Consider the following 24,365-nt stretch of genomic DNA (forward strand, 5'->3'; position numbering starts at 1 on the left):
CAAATGCAGAATAATATGAGTAGGAGCACAGCTACAGCAGTTGTAGAATAAACTGTTTAATAATACTGTTTTAGAAAATGAGATCATAGTGGTCAAATTAGCTGAGCAGGAGCTCCACCTTATTGGTGTGAGTTGAGAGTGAGAAATAGAGTCAATTTGTAGTCATTGTCTTTGCAGTCATGCCTGAAATTCTGCATGGAGTTACAATATTTGTATTTCTTAGTGTTTTTAAAAAACTGGTAGAATGTATGAGAGAGATGTTTTAGTACTTTTAACACATTTACTTTCATTATGTCTTTGAAAAGAATGATGTTTTTTCTATGCAGCAATCAACTGAAGTTAGTCTTTATTCAGCAGTCTATTGAGACCAGCTGAGAAACAGTCTTTGTTAACTCTGTCTTCTGGTTTTATTTATCTTGTATTTAGGTACAGGGCAGTAGGCAAAAAAACTTGATAACAAAATATTTAGCCTGGATGCTTACTTCCCCCTAATTTGAGTGGTAATTAACTAAAGGGCTGCATGCAGTCATTCAGATTTTCATACTTTTTAGTAGTTTCAGTCCTGTTCAATTGCAAACAATTTTTACATAATTTTTTAATATAAAGCGGTCAAGCCAAACCCTTAAATTTTGGGCTACTTTTGTTTCTGTGTTTGTGCATCCACTCTCGCTATGGGAATACACTTCCAGAATATCATTTTCCTGGTAATTAGGGGCTGCTTTAATTTTCAGCCTAAATTTATTCATATACAGTTTCTGCCCATTTATCATCGTGCCAGCATTTTTCATCAAGAATAGCTTTTCTTTCTGGTGCATTTGTTGACAGGAATTGTATTCCCTTGTATGTTTTGGGGGGTTTTTTTGGTTTTTTTTACCCTGAACAGTGAGTTTCTCAATTCCCTAAGCCCAATGTCTGAATTCAGCTCTTTATGAAATTTGGGCTTAGTTATACACAGTAGTTAAAATTAGTTTTCTGTATAAAGCATTAATATTTTCCTTTTCATTTGATAATGCATCTTTTTTGTGTACCTAGAATCTCTTTGCTTTCTCACATAATATAAGAGCTGCACTTGTAAATCCACTGCTAATGTATTAAACATGGATTCAGTTCTCTGCAAAGAGAAATCAGGGACAAATGTTTAGATTATCCTTGTCATTTGGTTACACGTGCAATTTTGGAAGTCTATCAGATGGGCTTCTTTCCAAAGGTTTACAGTTTTATTTATGAAGACCCCAGTTGTAGGATGTTTTTTACTTCATTCTCATTATCGTGTCTGTGCAAAGAATAGCAGATAGATATGAATTAACTTGTCTGTATATGCAAGTGTGTGGGTAGATACGTATAAATATGGACATACATATTGGTAGGGTAGTTCAATTTAGACCTCTGGATGATGATATAGCTGATAATCTTCTAAGAATGAGGGAGGAGATAATACAAATATATTTAAAATAAGAAACAACCTACTGGAGAGACCTGGCTATTTTAAATTCTTCCAGCATTTAAAGTATTTTCAGTTTTCAGATATCTCTATTTACACATGGGGAAGGAATATTCCTGCACATTGTTAAAGTCAGAAAAAATTGAGACCATTTCCCAAATCTTGAGTAAGTTGCATTAATAGGTCTCTCTATTATTTCAAATGTGGCTTTAAAAAGAATTCTTGCTTATCATGGAGAAGAGTTAAATACAAAATTCTAACATGGATCTCATCTAATTAAAATTATGTTAGTATTTCACCAGGTATTCAGCTTGAACAGCATCACAGCTTGGATTGTGCCAGGGACTTGATTCCCACTTTAGGCACATGAATATGAAAAAAAATCCTACCTCATAGCTAATTACAGCCCCTTGTCTGCTGAGCTGCTATTATCTGACCATATGCATTCTATCACTTACTGTAGTTGGAATACTTTAAAAGAAAATAAAGAAAATTTGTCCAAAACACCTTCATTTTCATCATTCAGAAATGTAACCTGAAGTGTAGTTCAATACAGAAGTGTACTTACTATTACTCACAAACTATATTTTCTCCCTGGAAATGGCAGATCAGATTTCTACCTGTGGTTCTTTACCAAATCTGTAAGGGAAATAAAGAAACGTTCTTTCTTTTATACACTCCTACTGCTGAAAATTGTTAGTGAAGAGAAACCTGATATTTGGTGGCTTATTATATGCAAGTGCTTAAGACCTTAGCAAATTTCTGTATGTGTTGGTTTTGGATCACAGAGATTAACAAGTGATATTGAAAAAATGTTTTTTCAATCTAGGTCATATCCTGCAGTCACCTTCAGCAAACGTGCTTCCAACCCTGCCCTTCCACGTGTTGCGTAGTTTGTTCAGCACCACACCACTGACCACTGATGATGGAGTTCTGCTTAGGAGGATGGCTCTGGAGATTGGGGCTATACATCTGATCCTTGCTTGTCTGTCTGCTCTAAGCCACCATGCACCAAGAGTGCCCAACTCTAGTCCCAACCAGGCAGAGGTATGTTTCCTAGCAGAATAATTGCCACTGAGAAGTAGTGAGAGTTTTAACTATAAAAAAGAAAATAATTTCATTGCTTTCATTATAGTCTAATCTCTACAGAGTTGGCATTTGAATGAAGACAAAAAATAATTAGAAAGTACTTGATAAAGTGATTGTCCTCACTTGTTGCAAATAAACATAATAATCATTAAATTTAACCAACATGAGGCATTAAGGTGTAATCAGTTTCTTTCATAGGACCTTTTTTTTTTTTGCAGTGCATGAGAGGCATAATGCTGAGGGTGCTGGTTCTTTAATCCTCATTAGATAGCATGACCTCATTACCTTATTTAGCATTCATCATCTAGACTCTACTGACTGCAAATTATTTACTCTTAAATGCTTCAGAAACATAAATGAGTTGTGAAAATTAATGAATTAATGCGGTGATTTTATGTCATTTCAGTGTAACATACCAGTTGTCTATAAGAGTGTGTTGAAACATAATTAATGAATTGCCCTCTTTAGCATTGTTGTGGGCAGAGGATAAATATGGAAAGTAGCTGCAAAATATTGGGCTCTTCGGATTGTAGCAGTTTCAATAGTGATCAGGGGTAGAGCAAGGAAGGGATGAAGCCATGCCTAAGAATAATTCACTTTAATGGATAGGTGAATTTAAAGGGAAGCTGAGATATTCTGCCTCTAACAGGCTGCTGACACATTAACACCATAGCATTTTTGTGCTTTTGGAGAGAAAGGGCAACTGTTAATTCTTATCTCTGCTTCAGTGTTACCATAACCCCTTAAACAGCTTGCTTTCTCATAATTCATATCTATCAGGTGATAGATGTTAGCTTGAATCTAGAGATCCATCAGCCCTGCACTGAAGCTTGTATTTCTGGGCCCAGGCTTTCCCTTAAGTGCTTTAAGTCAATACTCATGACAGTCCTCTTGAGTGTTAAAGGCACAACATCCTCATGAGTGAAGTAATGAGCAGTATCTACAGGAGAATAACCATGCAAGTATTTCATCACCAAGATGCATTGCATTCTCAATGTAAAAGCTAAGTGGTGATTACAGACTACTCTAAGTGTGCTACTTCATAGGCCATAACTTTTTTTACTGTTTAAGTGTGTTCTTACATAGTTTCTTTTCCATCGAGTATAATATTTAACAAAGTCATCAAAAAAGATGTGAATAGAAAATGAAACTTCAGAGCCATAAATCAAATATGAGAAATTAAAATTGGCCAGCTCCTCACATGACCTGGTTTCCTGTAACTCTAATGGTAAAGTAGCAAGTATTCATGGCTTTGAAAAATGAGGTCACTTTTTGAGCTTGCTGAATATATAGTTAGGAAAGCATTAGTTAAAAATGCTTATCAGAGTATTTTTCTACATCCTGTTCATCAAATATCTGGTAAACTTTCAAAACTAAAGTACTTAAATGGTTTCATAAGGGCTGAGCAATAGAATATTGGGGTTAAGTTAGTAAGATGCAGTGAAGCAGACCTTTGGAAAAGGCTGTACAAGCACATTTGGAAAAATGCTATCTCTCAAAACAGTGTATGAACAAAATGTTTTCCTCCTTTTATGTGGAGAGGAAATAGTGTGTATTTCAGTGGCCCGGAGTTTACATGTCAGAGCTGTACGTGTAATTATACCTCATGCTGTTTTGGAGTATTTGTTCCAAATCAGCACATGCTGGGTCATATAAGCACTTCAGTGGTCTACTTTTGATAATATGTCAACTCCCATCCTCTTCATCTAATTATGTTATTAAACTTGACTGTTAAACAGTAATAATTACAAAGCTACTTGAAAATAAGTAGCATTTTAATACCTTTCATTGCTGTGATATTTCAGTGGTAGTATTTTAAAAGGAAACAAGATTGGGGTTATGGTCCTAGTCAAATTGCAGGATCTCTTGTAAGAATTTAGTGCTGAGCTGTACTAGAACTCTATATATGTGGCAGAATCTTTCCTATCAAAAGGAATCCTGAGGATGTCTTTATAAAGCTGATGAGTTGGGATTGCATTCATTTGCAAAACAAAAGCTTTCTTAATAAAAGTTCATAAGATGAAAACCATGAAATTATTGTGCCTGTTTTTTTTTAACTTAGCCACAGGTGACAAGCACACACAATAGTGCATCGACAGAAGAACAGCAGTTGTACTGGGCTAAAGGTACAGGCTTTGGAACAGGCTCCACAGCTTCAGGATGGGATGTTGAACAAGCTTTGACTAAGCAAAGGCTTGAAGAAGAACATGTGACCTGCCTTCTACAGGTATGGTATAGTGACATTTTAATTAATTATAAGCACTTGAAACATGAGGACTGGGTAGTGAAAATAGAGCTTGTATTTTTTCATCATATGGCAGATTAATTATGGTATTTTGGGCAAAATAATTTACATCCTCCTGTCTACATGAGGCATGGTATAGATCTTACTTTGAGTGAGGCTGTTTTCAGACGTGTCTGGGCTGCTGCATAAGAAGATGTGCTTGGGTAAGCCTGGGTGACAGTTCTTAATCAACAGTGAACCACAAAGCTTTCCCATGTATTTCCCTGCAGCTGTTGCATATCTGTTGACATTGCTGCATTCAATGAGAAGTAAAAACTGTCCATTAAAGGAGGAGAATGTGGGAATAGGCATTTTGATTTGTGTGCCAAATAATCTTTCTTACCTATTAATTTCTCTCATATATTTGCACTGCTTTAAGGAAATGCCCATCGTTGTTACTGGTGTCAGTAAATTGTTATTGTTATGCCAGAACAAGAAAACCACACTCGTATGAATATGCTATAAAATCATGAGTTTGTCAATTAAATAACAATAGCAAATCACCAAGAAACATGCAGATCTTAGTAAAACTCTGATGCTCTCCTAGTATCTCATGCTAAGGAGAAGATCTTAGGTAGGTGTAGGGAAAATCAGATTCTGTTTAGTCATCAAAAATTTAATTCACCGAACTGTCAGCTCAAATGCATTAATTAACCTCACTGCAGGGGCAGTATGCAAAGGAGATGAAACTCTGAAAATATCCATGCCCTACATTTTGTTGTAATCAGTAATTTCAGCCACTAGATCACAAAGCACAAGTATCATGCCCCTTGCAAAAGCAAAACAAAAAATCCGAAAAAAATTTCATAGAATCATAGAATCATAGAATTGGCTGGGTTGGAAGGGACCTCAGAGATCATCGAGTCCAACCCTTTTACCACCGTTGCGGTTGCTAGACCATGGCACTGAGTGCCACATCCAGTCTTTTTTTAAATATCTCCAGGGACGGAGAATCCACCACTTCAGTGGGCAGCCCATTCCAATGACGGATCACTCTTTCCGTAAAGAAATTCTTTCTAATATCTAACCTAAACTTCCCCTGGCACAACTTAAGTCCATGCCCTCTTGTCTTGTTGAAGGTCGTTTGGTAAAAGAGCCCAACCCCCACCTAGCTACACCCTCCTTTCAGGTAGTTGTAGAGAGCGATGAGGTCTCCCCTGAGCCGCCTCTTCTTTAGGCTGAACAACCCCAGTTCTCTCAGCCTCTCCTCGTAGGGTCTATGCTCGAGTCCCTTCACCAGCCTGGTTGCCCTCCTTTGGACCTGCTCCAGGACCTCGATATCCTTCCTGAACTGGGGGGCCCAGAACTGGACACAGTACTCCAGGTGTGGCCTCACAAGGGCTGAGTACAGGGGCAGAATCACTTCCTTGGACCTGCTGGCAATGCTGTTCCGGATACAGGCCAGGATGCCATTGGCTTTCTTGGCCACCTGGGCACACTGCTGGCTCATGTTCAGCTTCTTGTCGATCCAGACTCCCAGGTCCTTTTCTGCCTGGCTGCTCTCCAGCCACTCTGTCCCCAGCCTGTAGCGCTGCATGGGGTTGTTGTGGCCAAAGTGCAGGAAGAGGAAAATCACCTGGCTTAATCTTGGTGAAACTTTTAGGCAGCATTCTCTATTATGCCATGCAGAGGTTTAGCTCTGTGGTAAGCCATGAGGTAAGGAGCCATTTGCACAGTGAGCAATTGGAAAAAAGAGAAAACCCTTCAGCATTTTGTTGAAGATGTCAATCAGTTGTACAGCAGACTTCCCATGGTCCCACCTCAAAGAAGGTTGTTGTGAAAAACTCTTGTACAGAGTGCAATAAGATGCTGCAGCAAAATAAAACAGGTAATGGAGTTAGAACAAAGAGAGAAAATGAAAGAAGAGACTGAAAATGTGAATAGAGCCTCTGACTTCCAATAATACAGCCTTTCAAGTCTTGAAGTTACTTAATTTGAATGTACAACTGCACATATCAGACCCACAGAAGTGTGAATTACGTTGTATGTCCACAACACATGGTAAGAATCTGTAAACTCAGTCAGAAGCACCCTTGGAGTGGGCAGGTTGTGTTTGTGACTTCTCCAAGTCTCTGAGTAGAAGCCAAGCCCCAAGCTCTTTGTTTACTAAAGTCATGCTCACAAGTGGCTGTTCCAAGTTAACTGTCTTGTTCACCTTAAGTTGTTTCCCCTATAAACCCTGAGGTCCTATCCTAAAGAAACTTAGAGAGTTTTTTCAAACATTTGCAGTTTAAAAAAAAGAAAAAATACCTCTTTTTGTTGGTGTTCTAGAGTGAATGTGGCTGATCAGCTGCATTTCTCAGTGGTGTAAGCTGGCAAACTCCTGCTTTGAGTAACTCCGAGTTTGTCAAAATTCATATTAATTGAGCTATTAAAGTAATTCTGAATTATAGTAGTTAATTTATCACTAGCTAAAGTCAGAATAGTGATCTAATAACTGTAGAATTTCTTTGAAGACATCTTTGGGACTTCAGAAATAAAGACTGAATTAGCAAAATAGCTAGTGAAGTATTATGGCATCTTCCTCAAGGGAGGAAAGTCAAAGCTTTCATCAAAAATCAATTTTGGTTATATTGTATATTCCAGGTTCTTGCCAGTTACATAAATCCTGCGGGGAGTACATCAAATGGAGAGACCCAAACTAGCCATGAGGGTAGAGGACAAAACAGCAGTGCTCTTCCATCCGTTCTCCTAGAACTGCTCAGTCAGTCATGCCTCATCCCAGCAATGTCATCGTACCTCCGCAACGACTCAGGTAACGTGCCACTGGCTCCTTTGAAATCAAAGTTGGCTTCTGTCAAGTAAGTTCTTATATAAAAACCAATAGATAGCTCTGGCTAGCTAGAATACATTTACCAGTTTAGAATTGTACTAAAGGAACATTCTCTTGAGGCTTAGACAGTTATAGTGGTTGTTGAAATACTCATTTGTTGTAAGAGCTTAAACTTCGTTGTTTGTCTTCTCTGAATTTGAAATTTAGTTCTTAAATTGTTGAAGCTAACAGGAATACAGCATTTTGATCTGAAAAGGTTCCATTTTAGTTCTTCTACAGAAGATACATGGAGAGTACCGCACATAAAACCATAAATCTTAGTGTGAAGAAAAATGTTAATTTTTTAAGAAAATTGAGCAAGTATGTACCTGAAGTTTGTAAATGTTACCTGTACTAGGGCAAGTCTCTTTGATGAAGAATTTTTCTGCTGTATTTGGGAAATAGAAAAATGAGCCTCCTATCAGAACTGCAAAATATTTCAAATATATGGGCACAATTGATGGGAAAACCAGGAATGAGATATGGAAGGAAAAACAAATGAGATATGTGTTGTCATGACATTTCTTCTCATAATTTTAAAACAAACGTGTTTTGGTGGGTTTTATCCTGCATGTTATACCTTGCTGTGAAAGCCATTTCAATTGTACAAGGTAGCCTTAAGCAGCATGAGTTAAGCAAATGACTGTGTGTAGCTAATGGCAAAACCAGCTGACTAGGTTTGTGATTTATGTTCAGTCTCACTAGATGACAGGCTTTTGTATGAAAATATTGAGAAGCATCTTTATCTTCATAGAATTGTCAGCCTCAAGTTTTTAAACACTGGCTTAGCCTATGTTGGATTTTTGTGCAGTTACTTTGTAAAGATGGATTTAATCTTTTAAGTAGAAGAAGTTGTTCCAAATCTGAATAATTTGATTTTGGACCTTATTTTGCCTGCCCTGTTTTTGGTGTAACGGATAAATGTGCTCTGGTGTAGGGTGTGGTGATGTAAATTTCTTGAAACAATGTCATAGCTTTTTGCTGAATTACACAGTGTATTTTATCTCTTGAGGTAAAGGAGAAATTATCCAAGCCTTAAGTATTTACAAGGCTACATCGAACAAAAACAAGAACTCTTTTAATCAGTAGTAACTAGGGCATTACATAATCTTGGATAATGGAGTGGAAGTAGTTCAAAAAGTCTGCTGGGGCCTTGTAGTAAAAATATAAATATAAAAATGTTTCAGTTGCCAGTCTGCAGTTTGACACCTCTCTCCCTAATTTTGTGTTGGTTTTATTGGTTCTGTTTTGCATATATTACTGTGAGGAAAATGAACCATGTAGCTTATACACCAGGCTCATTATTGCAAATGAAAATATAATGTAAAACAATAAAGTAAACAAGAAAGTAGAACATTGAAATAATCTTTCTAACAGATAGTCATAAATTCTTTGTTGAAGTAGAAAGAAGTCACTGACAGACCTGGCAAAAATGCTATATTATTTGAAGGATGAAGATGTTGCTTCTGAGTTACAGATCAATTGCAGCTGTTGAAATTACTTCTTGTTGTTTCAAAAGAAAAACATTTCTGTCTGTATAACTCAAGTTTTACTGGGTAAGGACAGTCACATTCTTATAGAAGAGATATGTGGTGAGAAGTTGAGTCTGGCTTTAAGGGACCATTTGTTTTCCCAAAGTACAAAGAAGAGGTAAAGTACAGTGGGAAATGTTCACTTTAGTTATGTTTTCCACTGCTGGACTACTGTTATTTGTAGTTGGCAGGGAATGTTGAAATATTGTGCCATAGAATAAATAATCTGTAAAGCATGAGCAAAGCAAGTACTTCCTGCTTATTCAGAAATAGGTGTATAGTTCTTAATTAGCAGCTACACTATATAAAGCAAAGGAAAAGCAGAGAAAAGATGTTACCTACTCTTCTGCTTAGAGATTCTCAAAGGATGAGGTTATTTCTATTACAATTCAAAATTGTAAAATCTGAAGGGTTTTTGCTTTGATTGAACTGAGCAAGTCTTGAATGCTTCCTGCTGAGTTTGTTCAAAAGTCTATACCTAAAACTGTAATTAACAGTGTTCTTTTGGATTAAAAAGCAAAACAAAACAAAACAAGAAAAAAACCAAAATACAAAACACCAACCAACCAAAAAACCTTTGCAGGCTTTTATTCGTCAAGCTTGTCTCTGAAATCAGCATGAGGGGGAAATATGCAAAAAGGATGGCTTCTGGAAAGGATGGCTTCTCTTCATGAATATTTGAGTGGAGTCCATGAAAACATTTTGTCCTAGTGATAGTCATGCATAATTCCCATGCAGTAATTACTGTTTCTTTCAGAAGCAGACAGATAATTCTCACTTTAATAAGTGTGAGTTGCAGGTGATTCTGGGACTCCCAGTGCTACTGATAGTGTCAGGAGACAGCTAACAGAGCCTTGGCTGTTACTAGAGAGATCAAGAAGCTCTGGAGCTATGTTAAGCTCTGGTACAAAGCTCAAGACTGAAAAATTCACTTAAACAATTTTATAGTTGAAACATTTCAAATGTAGGAGTGGTTTTTTTACATTATTTGGATTTTATTTTTTAAAACGTTGAATAATAATGCAGTGTGGTCGAGAGCTTTAAGTCTTTCCAGTTAGACCTGATCTGATTTTAGGCTTGTCTACTTTGAATACCCACTTCTTCTCCAATAGGGCTGAATATGTACCCAAAGGAAGTAGGCAAGGGAGCAGCATTAGTAATAACACAGAGTGTTCTAATTTTCAGACCAGTGTACCTTCTACTGTCACTTCCATGTGGAAGAAGCAGCTAAAAGTATTCTTGCTGTAACGTGCTGGACTGAGAAATTAGGCCACTGCATGTGTGAAGAGAGTGTTAGCAGGTTCTGGCACCCCAGTAGGAACAGGCTGTGCCCATCACAATGCTGACAGAAAACAGCAATTTTCAGCAGCTCTGTAACTTGTTAGACTTGAAGGAATGTTGGTGAGACCAGTTAAAGGCTACCCTTCTGGTGGAAGTGTTCTACTGGATTTTAGGTTTTGCTGTTGATGTACCATTGATGTGACTGCTACAGTAACAGTGATTTACACACAAACATCTATGTCTCTATATCTGCCATATGCATTCAATTATGCAGGAAAAATTTTTTATAAACAAATAGATGCAATGAAGCTGCAGATGTGCAGTTTCCCTTTATCACAGTTGGCTGATACCACTGAGGTGGGAAGAGCTAGTATTTTGTTATTGATTAAAATTTCATATATTGTTTAGACATGTTCAGTTAACCGCAGGTTATATCCTGTTTGCAGTTGTTCTGGCAAAATTAATGAAGAGTTACATTATCAGAATATAAAATTGACCTATGTCACATTTAGATTATTATCTAGGGAGTTTTGTTGCTTAAATATGTTTTACCATCCCCGCTTCATTTGCCCAAAACATGCATGGGCTAGCTTGTTATCTGAATTGTTTTAGATACAGGGAATATGGATCAAATAAGGAATGCTTACATAGCATTTACTCTTTTCGAAACCTCTCCTTGAAGCAGAGCATTACAAACCAGGTTGCTCTGACACATTCTGCAGCTTCATCTGCATCAGAGCAAGGTGACTGGGAAGTCCTTGAAAATTGCGAAGTGACCACTTTCACTAATTCCATAATTGCTTTTTTCTTTTAGAGAAGCAAGGTTTATCTGTCTATGAAGGACTTTCCTTATTTTGCCAGTTAGATCATAGCTTTAGTCACAAGGAGCAATAGGTGCTGTAATCCTCACCCTGTTTCTTGATCATTTTTTCCTGTGTTTGTTTCATATCTTTTTACAGCATTTATTATCTGTGGCTTCTATTATCTTTCATTTTATAAATGAAAAAATCTATCTTTATAACATGGTGAGATTTTTTTGTTACACTTGTGTTTACTCCTGAGGATTAATTCATGTTTCCATTTGTAAAATAGGTGTTGTTCTACTGTATCATGGAGCATCTAGCATGTATTCATGGCGGCGCATTTATGCACATTTCACACCAAAACTGTCACATAAAATATTTTCACTCTTGTCTTGTATACAGTGCATTTAATTTGATAGAATTACCGATGTGGGAACTCTTTCAAATAGGTGAACGCTCTCCTTGAACAAAATACACAATAAAATTTGCACTCTGCAATAAGAGGTTTCCAGCAAAGTGTAACAATCTTATTCCAGCTGGAGTACATGACTATCTTGAAGGTCTAGATTTTCCTGGTAAGAGTTACTTGGCTGCTAGACTTAGGTTTATGAAGACTAATACAAGATAATTTTTACAAGTGGGATAGAAAAAATCAGTACTAATAGTAGTCTAAGTAGCTAACAAGGTTTACAGAGAGAAGGCAGTGGAAGGGAATAATGAAACAAAAGGAAGATCAAGTGACTTTTAGGGCAGGGACTGTCTATTTTGTTAAGAACTTTGAAAATAAAAAGCCCAGTGAAGTTGGGGTTTACTAGTGATACCACAATATTAGGTAGACTCCTCTTGTTTACAAATAAAGTTGTGCTGGTTTGTCACTACACTAGTAGCTAGGAGATACTGAGATGACTTAATCTTGTTAAAAGCTGAAAAGTGAGAGAGGTTTGGTACCACCTCTGCCTTGGAAGACAGACCTCACAGCAAGCTGCAGAATTCTGCCTGAATTTGCTTTGCAGGCCTACATGAGGCAGGTGATACTGGGCTTTTCTTGCATGCTCAGCCTTTAGCTACCATTCCTCCTCCATCACTCCATGTGATGTGGTCAGCATAGCTTTTGGTGTTAGATATGCTCTGTCTGCCTTGAGTTTGACTGCTGAGATGATAGATTTCTATGTAAGGGCTTTACTAAAAGGATTGTGTTTACCTACCAGCATGTTCCACTTTGTAACAGTCCAGTATTTGCCTTTAATGCACCCTCCTTAGTTTACCAGGCACTGTCTGACCCTGGACTGGTGGATTCACTAACAGTTGTGCTGCTTTATCCAGCAGCCAAATACCTGGCTGTGAATTTATAAAGTAGTATGGACAAATAATGTTGAAGGTGAACGTAATGAATTCTTTTTTCTGCTTGTTTTGATGTACATTTGTTAGTTGAGCTCATTCAAGTAATACTTTCCAGGCCTTGTCTTTTTGCCTCAGAGCTTGAACTAGACTAGGTTGCCTGCTAAAGTTCGAGTATTTAATTTCTGTTGATCATTGTCTCTTCAAGGCTTTGGTGTTGTGCAGTTTTGGTTTGTTTTGATTTTTTTTTATTTACTTTTTGCAAAGGAGTCCAGTTCTGCTGGACTGTGTAGGCTGAGTGCTTCAGGAATTTTGTGTTGTCTTATGGATCTGAAGTTGCTACACTGATGATTACTCAGCTAAGAGTATCTTAGCATCTCAGCATCTTTATTCATCCATTGCTGAAGGTGTGAAGGTACTGCTGCAGTGTCACTGTTGAATCATTGTGAAATTCTGTTTTTTCCTAGGTTATTGACTTTTTACTATGTCAAATAAGAGGTAGTTGCTGTTAAGATGTTTGTTTGTTGTTAGATTCTTATACATGGATTGGATTAAAAGTATAAGCACCAGAGTTATATACTGGAGCTCATTTAACTAAAGCTAGACTTAGGCTGGCATGAGTATAGAGCAGAAGTGTTACCTGTTAAGAGAAGGATATTAGGCTTCTGTTTTGAAACAAAAACTGACTTGTATGCCAGGGTAATCTATAATGATAATATTACCCTGTGACTTCCTTCAGCAAGTCAAAGCCTTTTGCTAAAAGTGAAATCAGAAATACAATGGCAGCTTAGATAATATATAATTACCAATTTTAAAATTCTACTTGTTTTCATTACTGCAGATGAATTAATTCGTTGGTAAAATAATGATGCTGAACCTTTGCCACATTTGATTATAACCTTGGGATTGCTTTGTATCTTTTTTTTACTGTTGCAGTGCTTACAAAAAAGGTGCAGTATCTCACTCCAGTGCTGGTGTTGATTCACAGTTTCAAGAAGAGAGCTATGCACTGAAATGACATGAAATAAAACTTTATTTATTTCACAAAATTGACAAATTTTAAATAACTTCAGTATCAAAATAAACAGCAGTAATTTCTACCTGAATTTCATATTTGTTAAGTTTTCAGGTTCTTTAACCTCTCATTTTACGACATATCTCAGATATTGTTGTATTATGAGATTAATGCAATATAATAGATAAAAGAAGTATGCTGAAAAATGTAATATATTCACTCTATTGTATAGTCTTGAATTAACATGAATAACCTGCATAATTCCTCTACCATGTAGTTTATTTTTGCAGAATGCTCTGGTGCTTCATATACTGAAAATGAATACACAGTCCCAGAGGCTTGCTGTATGTAGGCTGTGGGTAGTGAATCAGTTTTCTCATCTGTCCCTGCTTCCTTCCAGTGCAACCTCAGCTCCGTTTATCATTTCTTCTGGTTGAACCACTATTGACTCAGAGCTGCAAAACCAGAATATACCATCTTCCACTTCATTCATCCATAAGTCAGTGTTACAGCATAGTTTCAGCAACTGACTGAAATATCATTGCCAAATGCAGTCTGGTTTAGACCCCTGACCTTATTTTATGCATGTGCTTGTTTCAAAGTGACTTCCAGAGGCTCAGTTGGTTTAGCAAGTTCTATGAAGTTCTATACAGTAATAAACTATCACCTATATAAGGGTTTGTATTTCTTTGCTTGTCACTTTATGCCAGGACTTGATGGAGCTTTGAAGCCTAGGAGAAGGAACTGAGCTGATTTTCAGAAATACAGAAATTTAGAAATCCTCTGTTGTTCCTCTTATGGCACATGTAAATACCAAGAACAGTATTTATTAAAATTGATCTTGTTGGGTTTTTTAATATTGTTTTCCTACTGTATTTTTAATCCTAAACTCTGAGAAGTAGTTAGAGATTAGAAGAAATATGCAAGATATATTAATATACAAAAAATTCTATAATCTCAGACTGTCTGAAGCTTTGGGTCTAATTCAAAGACATACATAGGTTTAATTTAGAATGTGGGAATAGTTTCATCAATTTCAGTAGTTTAATTGCATACTCAATAAAGTATGCATAAGGTGCAATTCTGTCCTCAATCATAAACTGTACAAAACGGAAAAATGTCTTCATTATCTCGTCCAGAAAGAGAGAGTACACTGTTCTGGGCAAAGATTACTAAACCTATTTTCAATGCAACACCATGAATCCTGGTATGGCACTATTTATATTATTTGAAAATAAGCGTCAGGATGAAAACATGAAAGTTGCATTAGATTTGCTAAATATATTCTAAAAATGGTGATATAAAAATGTAAAATGTTAATTTTTCATATGGACAATATGTATTAGTGTGTCATTGTAATTATTAATAATTCTCAAAAGAAGTACTAAAACTGCTGTTTGTTTTTTCACACCACTTTAAAGTATTTTTAATTTTAAAAGTACATTGTCAGTATAGCATGATGATTTCAAACACAGATTCAGTAAAGGCAAGAAAAGCTAACCTTTTTCAGCTTTCCACAAGACTTACAAAAATGCTGCAGAATATAGTCAATGGTTAAAATTTTATTTATAATATTACAATTTTTGGTATAAGAGTGTTCCTGGTTCCACACATATTATATACATTAGTGTAAGTAACAAGCCTAAATTATGGTGATCTAAAATAAAATCCTTATGTCTGTTTTCTGGTAGAGACATTGCACAAAACCATAGAAAGCATAACAGGGCTTGCTTATATGTATCTATATATTTAATACCTCTCTGTGTTCTGATTGTTTTCAGTATTAGCTTACGTATCTTGTGTGCTGCATGTCTGAGCTATAAAACAGTGCCATCTCTGTTTCTGCTATCTGAATTTCATGGGTTATCAATGAGAAGTTGGATATCATCTGCTTTCATTTATGTAATTTAGCACCCTAGCTGGGCTCTCAGGTACATTTAGCAGTCACTGATGCAGCACCCTTACCCAAACACTTTCTGCTGGAATGCTTCTGATAATCTTTTCAGATAGTAGGTTGTTGGGGTTTTTTTGCTTTAAATTCAGAAATCATTCTTACCATTGCTGGTCTTTGCATTATGTGCTGTGCAATTTATGTTCAAAAATGCCATCAAAGTGTAGTGTAGATGTACACAAAAACAATAACAAATAAATTGAGCACAGTTCCAATAATCCCAAGCAGTGCTAAAATAGATTCTTCCTTTTCCTCTTTCTCTTCTTGCCTTTTTACGTCTTCCAGTGTTGTGATGGCAGAGGTCCCCATTTTCCCTGCAAATACCTTCACCAGTATTCTGGCAGCTAGCTAGAAGAAAGAAAGCAAATGGTAAATCTGGTCTGACAAACATGCAAGCTTTAATCTTCTTCAAAACAATTCAGTACTGCTTTACACATATTACTGCCATGTTTACTGATCTGTAGTAATCTTTTGTTTTCTTTTTGTGTGAACATCTTCATGTTTAAAATAATTGTTCTGTGATTTGACAGGAGTGAAAAACAGCTTGATGCTTGAAGCCAGTTAATATGCTTTATTATAAAAGAGTTTTTAAATTTGTCTTTAGCAAGCTAACTCATTTTCTTACGAAACATCAGATTGATGAAAGCAGGTATGTGGGCATTGCCAAATACTCTGAAATGCCTGGGGAGATTATGTGAATTTTCAGCTGTTGTTAAATATTTACAGTACAAATCCAGTTAAAAATATTCGTATCTGTTATTTTTGAACATGAAAATATACCTGCTTAATGCAGTAGCAGTCTTTTTTCACCAGTGAGCCCTAAGTAGGCAATTACAGGTGAGATCTCATGCTTTTACGTTTTTAATAGATCAGCTTTTGGACATCCATACAGCAGTACACATTTAACAGAAAATGTCTCTTCAAATAAAAAGGTGGCTGTTATTATGCTATATGCTTATTCCTGCAGTAAGTCAAAAGACAGTCATAGTTTCATAGTAATAACATTCTAGGCAATATAAGGATTCGAGCTAGATAACTACAGATGTGTGTATGATTTATTGCCTTTTTTGTTGCAAAAGTAAGGCTGACAGGTCCTCTCTATTACTTAGCTGCTCTTGTACTCTTAATTGACAGTAAAATACCCTCTAGAAACATATCCCTGTAAAATTATGTTCACTGATAGCTGAGAGGGTGTTGTTACGTATAATCTGCTATGCTGCTTTAGCCTTATTAATGAGAAATTTTTAAACCAAAATCTGTTTGGGATTTCTACTAGTTCAGGTAACCCAAATCTACTGAAAATTTGCAATCATATTTAATAGTGTAATAGTATTTTTCTCCTGTCACAAACATCTTTAATCATTGGAGATAAATGTATTTCTGCTGTGAGTCTAATTAAAGCCATCAGCTCAGAGCATCTCTCACAGAAAGGTTAAAAAAAAAAAAAAGATGTTTCTTACCCTACATTGCATCAGGAATAAAATGTCATCAGACATGCTTCTTACTCGTCGATTCAGTGGCAAACCAGGCTTTTATCTTCATGAAGGGGCTGCTCTCCTCACTCAGACAGACCACATAGGAGCATGAACGGTTCCTTGATGAAGTTTTATCGGTGAGGATAATAATGTTACAGAATCTTCCAAATGACTGGCCTTCACTCTCAGTAATCCACTAAAACAAGTATAGTCAAAAAGCAGTAAAACTCCTTCAGGTAAAGATCCTCAATGTTGGTTAATTCTCATTAAAACTGAGGATTTCTTTCCTTAGATGATGCAGAGCAACAAAATGCATGCTGTTCAGTTTTGCCTGAAAAAAACCCAAAACCAACCAGCCAAGCAAACAAACAAAAAAACCCCAACCTAACGGTTCCTGGTTTTATTCAGTTATGCTCAGTTATTTATTAAGACTTCAGAAAAAGACAGGCTTTGATTTAGGCTTTGTGGCAGCCATCTGAAGAAGCTTTCTCACATGGACGTCTTGTAATTCCAAATGCAGCGAACTGCGTGCAGCCACACTATGTAATTTTAGTCCAGCCTGAAAAAGGATGAAAAGAAGTCTGCTTTACTGGCAATAGTGTGAACGCTGTCACACACCTGCATTCAGAGCCTCTGGAAAGAATTCCAAGGTATTCTTCGGAGCATTGCATAACTTAGCCAGGCAAATCTGAAGAAAGGAATGACAGTGGCTATAGCTGCACACGGTGGTGAGCTGTGACATTGATTAAACATGCACTTGGCACTTGCTGAATAAAGAAGGAGCTACGAGCCACCCTTGCAGACAGTGAGTTGCATAACAATGTGCGAGGGCTCTGCTGTTTCATTGTCAGGCCCTGCACATTTTAATCCTGTTCCAATAATGGAGAAAGTGTGTGGTGTAAGGAGGAGTGGAGTTAACTGTACTTTGGCATTTTCAGAGGAAGTGCTGCATGACAAATAGGGACATTAAGGCATTCAAGCTGAAAGCAGTGTTTCTGCCTTTTGTCTTTTTATGCTTTGTTTGACAGGCAATTGTTTCTATGGGAAATACGACTTGTAACACTTTTCCTCTTTTTATTCACCACCCAAAGAATGCAGGTTGGTGTGTAATTAATTAATGAAAATGCAGACTTAAAGAAAAATATTCCTGTTCTGATTTTATAGCAATCAGTAACTCATTTTTTTTCTAGGTAGATGTGAGGTATTTTTTTCCTACCCTACTGGAAAGAAAGGGGGGAGCTCTGCAATGTCTTCTCCCCGATCTCTTCACATAAAAACCTGTAGTTTTGATAACCTCTGCAAGTAGCTGTGTTTGAAATAATTTTATTCAGTCACTTTGTTCTGTGAAGGCTACCAAAGCAATGTGTTTCTGTTGGTATAGCATAGTTGCCTTTATGTAAAGGAGCAATATTTTGCATATATTGGAAAACATTTTTTAAATGTTATTTGCAATATCAAGGAATACAGAATTCAGAAGTACATAAAGCTTGCACATATGAAAAATCTAAAGACAATTTATTACATTGGATTCAAACAGTAGGAATCTAACTGGAAACGTTGATCACTTTCCAGAGCAGCACACATTTGAAATTAGAAGACATTGTTTGAAACTGAGTATTCTATAATCTTTTTGTTAGAAAGCAAAAGACTGTAAATAATTACTATAAATACTTATATTTTAAATTAATGTACTTGGACAGTGACCTTTTTTCATTGTTTTTCCTAAGTCTTTAAGTGCACTTGTTAGTATGTTAGTAATGGAGAAAACTGCATATTTTAAATGTATATTATTTAATGGTTTGAAGTCCCATGAGTTGTGTGGTACTTGTACATGATTTGCCCTTTATCCTGAAAGTAGAGTTGTGTCAATTAAATTCTTTGACTACAGAAGATTTAAGTAATTGGCTTCAGTCTCTCTAGCGAAGCTTCCTTAAAACCCATTCTAGATTGTGTATATGGTCTTTGTTTTAGGCTTCTTCCCTTACTCTGAGAAGACTGCTGCAACTTCACTTTAGAATTCTTTTCTGTCTGTGCATCTTGAACGTATTTCTCTATTCACTTGGATCCATTCAGAGATACAAAGATGGGGAATTTTTCACCTGTGTATTCTGACCATTGTTGACCATGATGTTGCTGAGGTCACCTGGCAATAAACTGAATTGGCAAGGCTCATTGCACTGTGTTAACCCTCACCTCTTAAAGATCAAACCCTTTCCCTTCTGGAAGGGGGGAAAATGTGCAACGTGCATCTTCTGTTTAAAGACAAATTAATGTATTTGGAGGGTAGGAATTTGGCACCTTTTCAGTATAAGCAGGTATAAAGACTCAAGGTCAGTAGAAAATATTCATGCAATATTGTCACGTGTAAGTAGTGACCATAAACCAAATTAGGAGCTCCACTGCAAATGGCAGCTAATTAAGTTGTATCCACAGAGAGCAACAAAAGATTAACAAAATATTTATTGGCCTGGCTATGGCTGGGGTTGAAGTCTCATGGTGAGCTGCCAGTGACATAGTTGTAATGCAGCTGGCACTTCAGTGGCTAAAGTGAACCCAGGGAAACAAATTTCTGTGGGCTCTCTCTGTGCAGTCAGGGGGGAGCAAAGCAATTCAGCTTCAGCGTTTGCCATGGACCTTGGTTTGATGGGAATTCTTCCCTCCTCTTCTTCCACTGTATTGATATGAGCATGTGTGTGGATGTGCTGTGAACTGTTTTGGAAAACAGACCCAGCCAGAAATAAACCTGTAGTACAGCACAGTGAGAAGGATGGGGTAGTAGCTGCTTCAGTTGCCAGTGTTGGCTGATAGAGGTGTAGGGGCAAGAAAGCAAAGGTTGTTATTTCTGGCAGAACATTTCTCAGCTATAGGAAACTTGAGGAATCCATCCATGTTGGGTGGAAGCTGGTATTGACAAATAACTTCCTTATACCTACAGTGCATCTTGAGTGTGAGGAGAAAATTTCATGCAAGATTTCTCACATTTCTCACATGAATAATACATGATTTGAAAAGGCCTCAAGTTATCCGTGATTTTTTATGATACTGGGGAAGATGGGGAGATATTTTACATTTTGTGTAAAATAACATTGTAGTCTGGGCTTATTTTTTAGACAATAGGTAATAAAACCACCCAGTTTGATGTGAACATTATATGGTTACATAGTATTTGGGTTTGGACACAAGTCCAAAATGTTCTAAATTTAATCCTGTTACTTCCATCTAGGCAGAGCTTTCAGTCACTTAGTAAGACTTTGGCAACTCATTGGTGTCCGATTTATGTAGCATCCCAAGAGCAGAGCAAATGATGTTGATTAGAGGTCAGTCTGTTCATTATTGCTGATGTTTGAGCATTTGTATTGCACGGGGATAGACCTTAGGCAATACAAATATATGTCATATTTTAAAGATATTCATACTTCAAGAGGGAATTGCTAGGCTACCTTATGAAAACGCAGTGATATAAATTCAGTGATTTACAGTCTTGATCCTTAGCTGATCATTATCCTGCTCTATGCTACTGCTATGAATAATACAGCACACCCATAACATCACATTTACAAAAGGAACAAGTGCTATTCAACAAAGTGGATTTATATAGTTTTTAAATTCATGTACTCTAAGATCATTCTATATGCTGTATTTTTTCATTAAAATAGCTTGTTTGCAGTCAGTTATTGTTTGCCAGTATAGGAGAGCAAATGCTCTGAAGATGGCAAGTCAAAGCAGAATGTAAGGGAAGATTTGAAGGAGGAAATGGAAAGAAAAATATGAAGAGCTGTCTAGACTTAAATATATTCAGGCTAAAATGCTGTAATGAAATCCAGAAGATCATTCATACATCAGTTGTCCATGAAGACTGTTTTCCCTTCTAGTTGTTTTATTTTTTCCCTAAGATTCAGGAAACTACTTGAAATGCAGCAGCACATACATCCTGTAGGTAATAAGTTCTAGTTTTCTTCTCTGGCAAGCTCCACAAACTTCTCTTCATGAGTTCTGACACTTTGAGGTAAACTGCAGAACAACAGAGCAAATCCATGGCTGTTGAGCTACAATTACTTGCACGAATTAAGATGAACTGGTTCACTTAGCATAAGCAGGAAGGGGATGTACACAATCCTTTCTTCTACCTTACTCTTTTTTGTTTGGTTTGGGTTTTTTTTTTTCTCTCTCTCTCTCTCCTGAGAACTAAACACAGCAACTGTTTCCTTTGTAGGAGAGAACTGTGTTAGCCCCTTTTTTATTACATACATTGATGTGTGATGCCCTTGAGTCAGCATTGATGGGCATGGCCAGGTTGAGCCAGGTTTAAAAGCATTTTTTTATTCTGTTGAAAAAGAGGAAGAAATCAGAGCCTTCATCTGTAGCAACACAAGTTGCTTTTAGATTTTTTTTTAACCTTCTCATTCATTTTTTTTTCATGTGTTTTATCTCAGCACTGACTGGAGGATTTTGACACTTGAGCTATGTATCTACATCTTGGTTTCATTCTCACTGATAAACTTCAAAGCCTTTGGCTATTGTCTGAGTGGTTTTCCTCATTTTGTAACTTTGTTACTGACCCAGAGTAGCCTTGGAAAATTCCAGAATTCTCTCATAAATAACTACAGAAGTTCCTCTGGTTTGTTTCCAAAAGTAGTTCTGTGTTAAGAAATCAATTGGACAAATTAGTACCAGATCTTCTAAACATCAGGCATTTTTCTCATCTTTGTGTTCTAGTCAGAGATGGGACATCAGGCAATTCTCATTTTGTTCTTCCTCAGTGTTTTCAAAAAGAATCCCTTGTATGGGCATTGCACCTTTAAAAAGCAGTTAGTAACTTTAACAGTGCTTCAGTCATAATTCAGTGCTTTTCTCTTCAGCTCAAGAGGATTTTTGTCAAAGACAGCAGGTATCCAGGACTTTTTTTTCACATAGATTTGACTGTAGGCTGCATGCTTTGGAGGAGTATTAAGGCTTTCAAGCATCAGGTTTTTGAGCTGTCATATTCATAAATTTTGTTGTGTCAGAGGAGTCCATTAAGTGAATATAATAAGCAGAGTAATGAAAACTTATTCAGTAGGGTGGCTTTCAGAGAACAATAGTACAAAAACAAGTTTCTCTTTCTCCAAAGCCCTTAAAGCATCTTAACTTGTGACAGAGAAGAAATCTTGTCCATATTAGTTTCTGCGTGGCTGATCTTCAAAACAAACAAGCATAGAAGATACCATCATCTTAGCACCTTTTGCGAAGGTGATTTTTGTCTGATTTGTTTTCTTTACTTGGGAATAGTTTTGGAATAAGAAGATGAAATTACTGTATCATGAAATCTCATTTTCTCTTTACAAAAGAATATGAATATATGTTAATTATGTTTTTCGAGACATTTAAAGTATCAGACTTTCCTAGTAGATAGTGCTTTTGACCTAGAACTTTTAATTTTAATTTTTCTTAAATATCAAAACCAATTATATATGAGAGATTAACAAAATATTTATGAAAGAAACAAATTGTAAATTTGTACTTCTTGCTCTGCTGTGTTGTAGCAAGTAATAATGAAGTATATATTAAAACATCAAAGCTTTGAGAACTTTGAGAATTAAAGCCCTGTGTCACAAAGAGCAAAGCTTCTTAGATTTGGTTTGTAACTGGATACTGGATTGCCTGACATATAAAGCACTTAGTCCTTCAAGGACTGAATTTTACTGACCTGAAAGAGCTAATGGAAATATATGGTTTTCTTTTAGCAAATATCATTGCAAGATTCTAAGTCTGTTTCAATCTTTATCTGTTTCTGTACTGTGTATTGTTTTATATGGCTTTAAAACATAATACCATTAACTGGAGAGCTCTTCATTGATTTACACAGCTGGTGGTGGATTTTCCAGCTGCATGTACAGAGCATACTTCAGGCTGGTTTGCAACCTCTGGCCCCGCTCACTGGATGGCAGTGAATTAAAGTGCATGTTGGATTTTCTAGAAGGTAGGGAGTTCTGTGGGAAAGACTGTCAGGAATTTATCAGGTAGGAAACAGGATGGCTGAAGGCTAGATTTCAGTTTGGCTTCTCATATCTCACCTTCTTATTGCTTCTCCTGCTTCTCACCCACTTATTTGTGCCTTAACAATGCAGAGCACTTTTCAGAAAAACACTATTATGGAATTGGGAGGGTGTGTCAGTTTGTTCTTATGAGCCGTAAATCACAGAGTTTTTTCCAAATAATGACTAAGCCACTCAAGGTGCTTTACAAATGATTCTGAAAGTGTAAGTAAAAAAAGGCTCCTCTGAAGTTCTGGACCTGTGTAGTTAAAGGATAGTATAACTATCTTGAATTTTTTTTTTACTGCTTCCCTTTGGATCCCCTTAGACATCACTCTTCTAGTACTAAGATAAGGGGCACTCTTTTGAAAGACCTTGATGCCTTGCACTCCACTGCATAATATATTTTCTGGAAAAGGAAACTACACTGTGGTGTTTGCCTTCCTGTCTCCTGCAGATTAGTTATCTTTTTTAATAAGCTTTCAGGAGAAATGTAGTTTGATGCTGATTCTTTATAAACAAGAATTTGTAGAAGCTAAGAAATCAAACATGAGATGCAGCTGGCGTTCAGTTCATTACTCGAGTTAATTTCTGTATGTTTATTTTGAATTAAGAATTGAGAATTAACAGGTAGGGGATGTTGTCTTCAGAACTGTTTGGTTTTGGACAGAAGTGTTCCATGAAATTCTTTCTGCCAGTAGTCTGTCACCAGAAAATGGTACAGTTCATGTATGTGACTGTTCAAGGCACAAGGTGGTAAAGCTTCTGCCTTGTTTAAAGCAGAGGGCACCTCTCCTTAGCCTTTCTTGGTCCATTTATCTTGTTACTAAGGCCCATGAGCATTTCATCCAGGAGTTTTTTCCCCTTCATTAGTTGGAAGCCAAAACTGGTAGCTATATCCCTGCTTGTAGGATAAGATTGGGAATCTACAAGTACTAGACTGGTTTTCCCTCTGCGAGTAGTTGGTAAAGACATTTGGAAGGCTCTTTAAAATTTATTACCACATTGCATCTTCCAGAATTTCCAGAATAAATACTAGTGGGCCTCACATTTTTTCTTATTTCACTTTAGTCAGATGGTACCTCTCAAGTGGTTTTGTGTAGACTTTGTAATCATGGTTGGGAATATAAGTGCTGGTTCTCAGGAACAGATTGCTTTGCAGCACCATGTGCTACAAATATTCACGGATTTTACTGGAGGCAGTAAGAATTCATTTTGAAAATTATGCTTCTCATTACCAACACTCAGTTTTTTCTAAAAAGAGAATATTGACATCAGAGGAGAATGTGACACTGTATTAAATGCCCTACAGTAACAAACTGAACCACAG

General features: G+C 36.7%; 1 protein-coding gene across 2 annotated transcripts in view; it reads left to right on the top strand.

The window, feature by feature from the left end:
* BIRC6 (baculoviral IAP repeat containing 6) overlaps window positions 1-24,365 on the top strand; it is a 154,236-nt gene that overhangs the window by 104,387 nt on the left and 25,484 nt on the right. For both annotated transcript variants that reach the window (XM_030448725.1, XM_030448726.1), the window contains exons 63-65: window positions 2,271-2,488; window positions 4,593-4,757; window positions 7,401-7,569. In XM_030448725.1, coding sequence (XP_030304585.1) covers window positions 2,271-2,488; window positions 4,593-4,757; window positions 7,401-7,569 — 552 coding nt within the window. The remainder of the gene's footprint in view (window positions 1-2,270; window positions 2,489-4,592; window positions 4,758-7,400; window positions 7,570-24,365) is intronic.

This window comes from Calypte anna, chromosome 3 (assembly GCF_003957555.1).
Source record: "Calypte anna isolate BGI_N300 chromosome 3, bCalAnn1_v1.p, whole genome shotgun sequence".
NCBI lineage: Eukaryota > Metazoa > Chordata > Aves > Apodiformes > Trochilidae > Calypte > Calypte anna.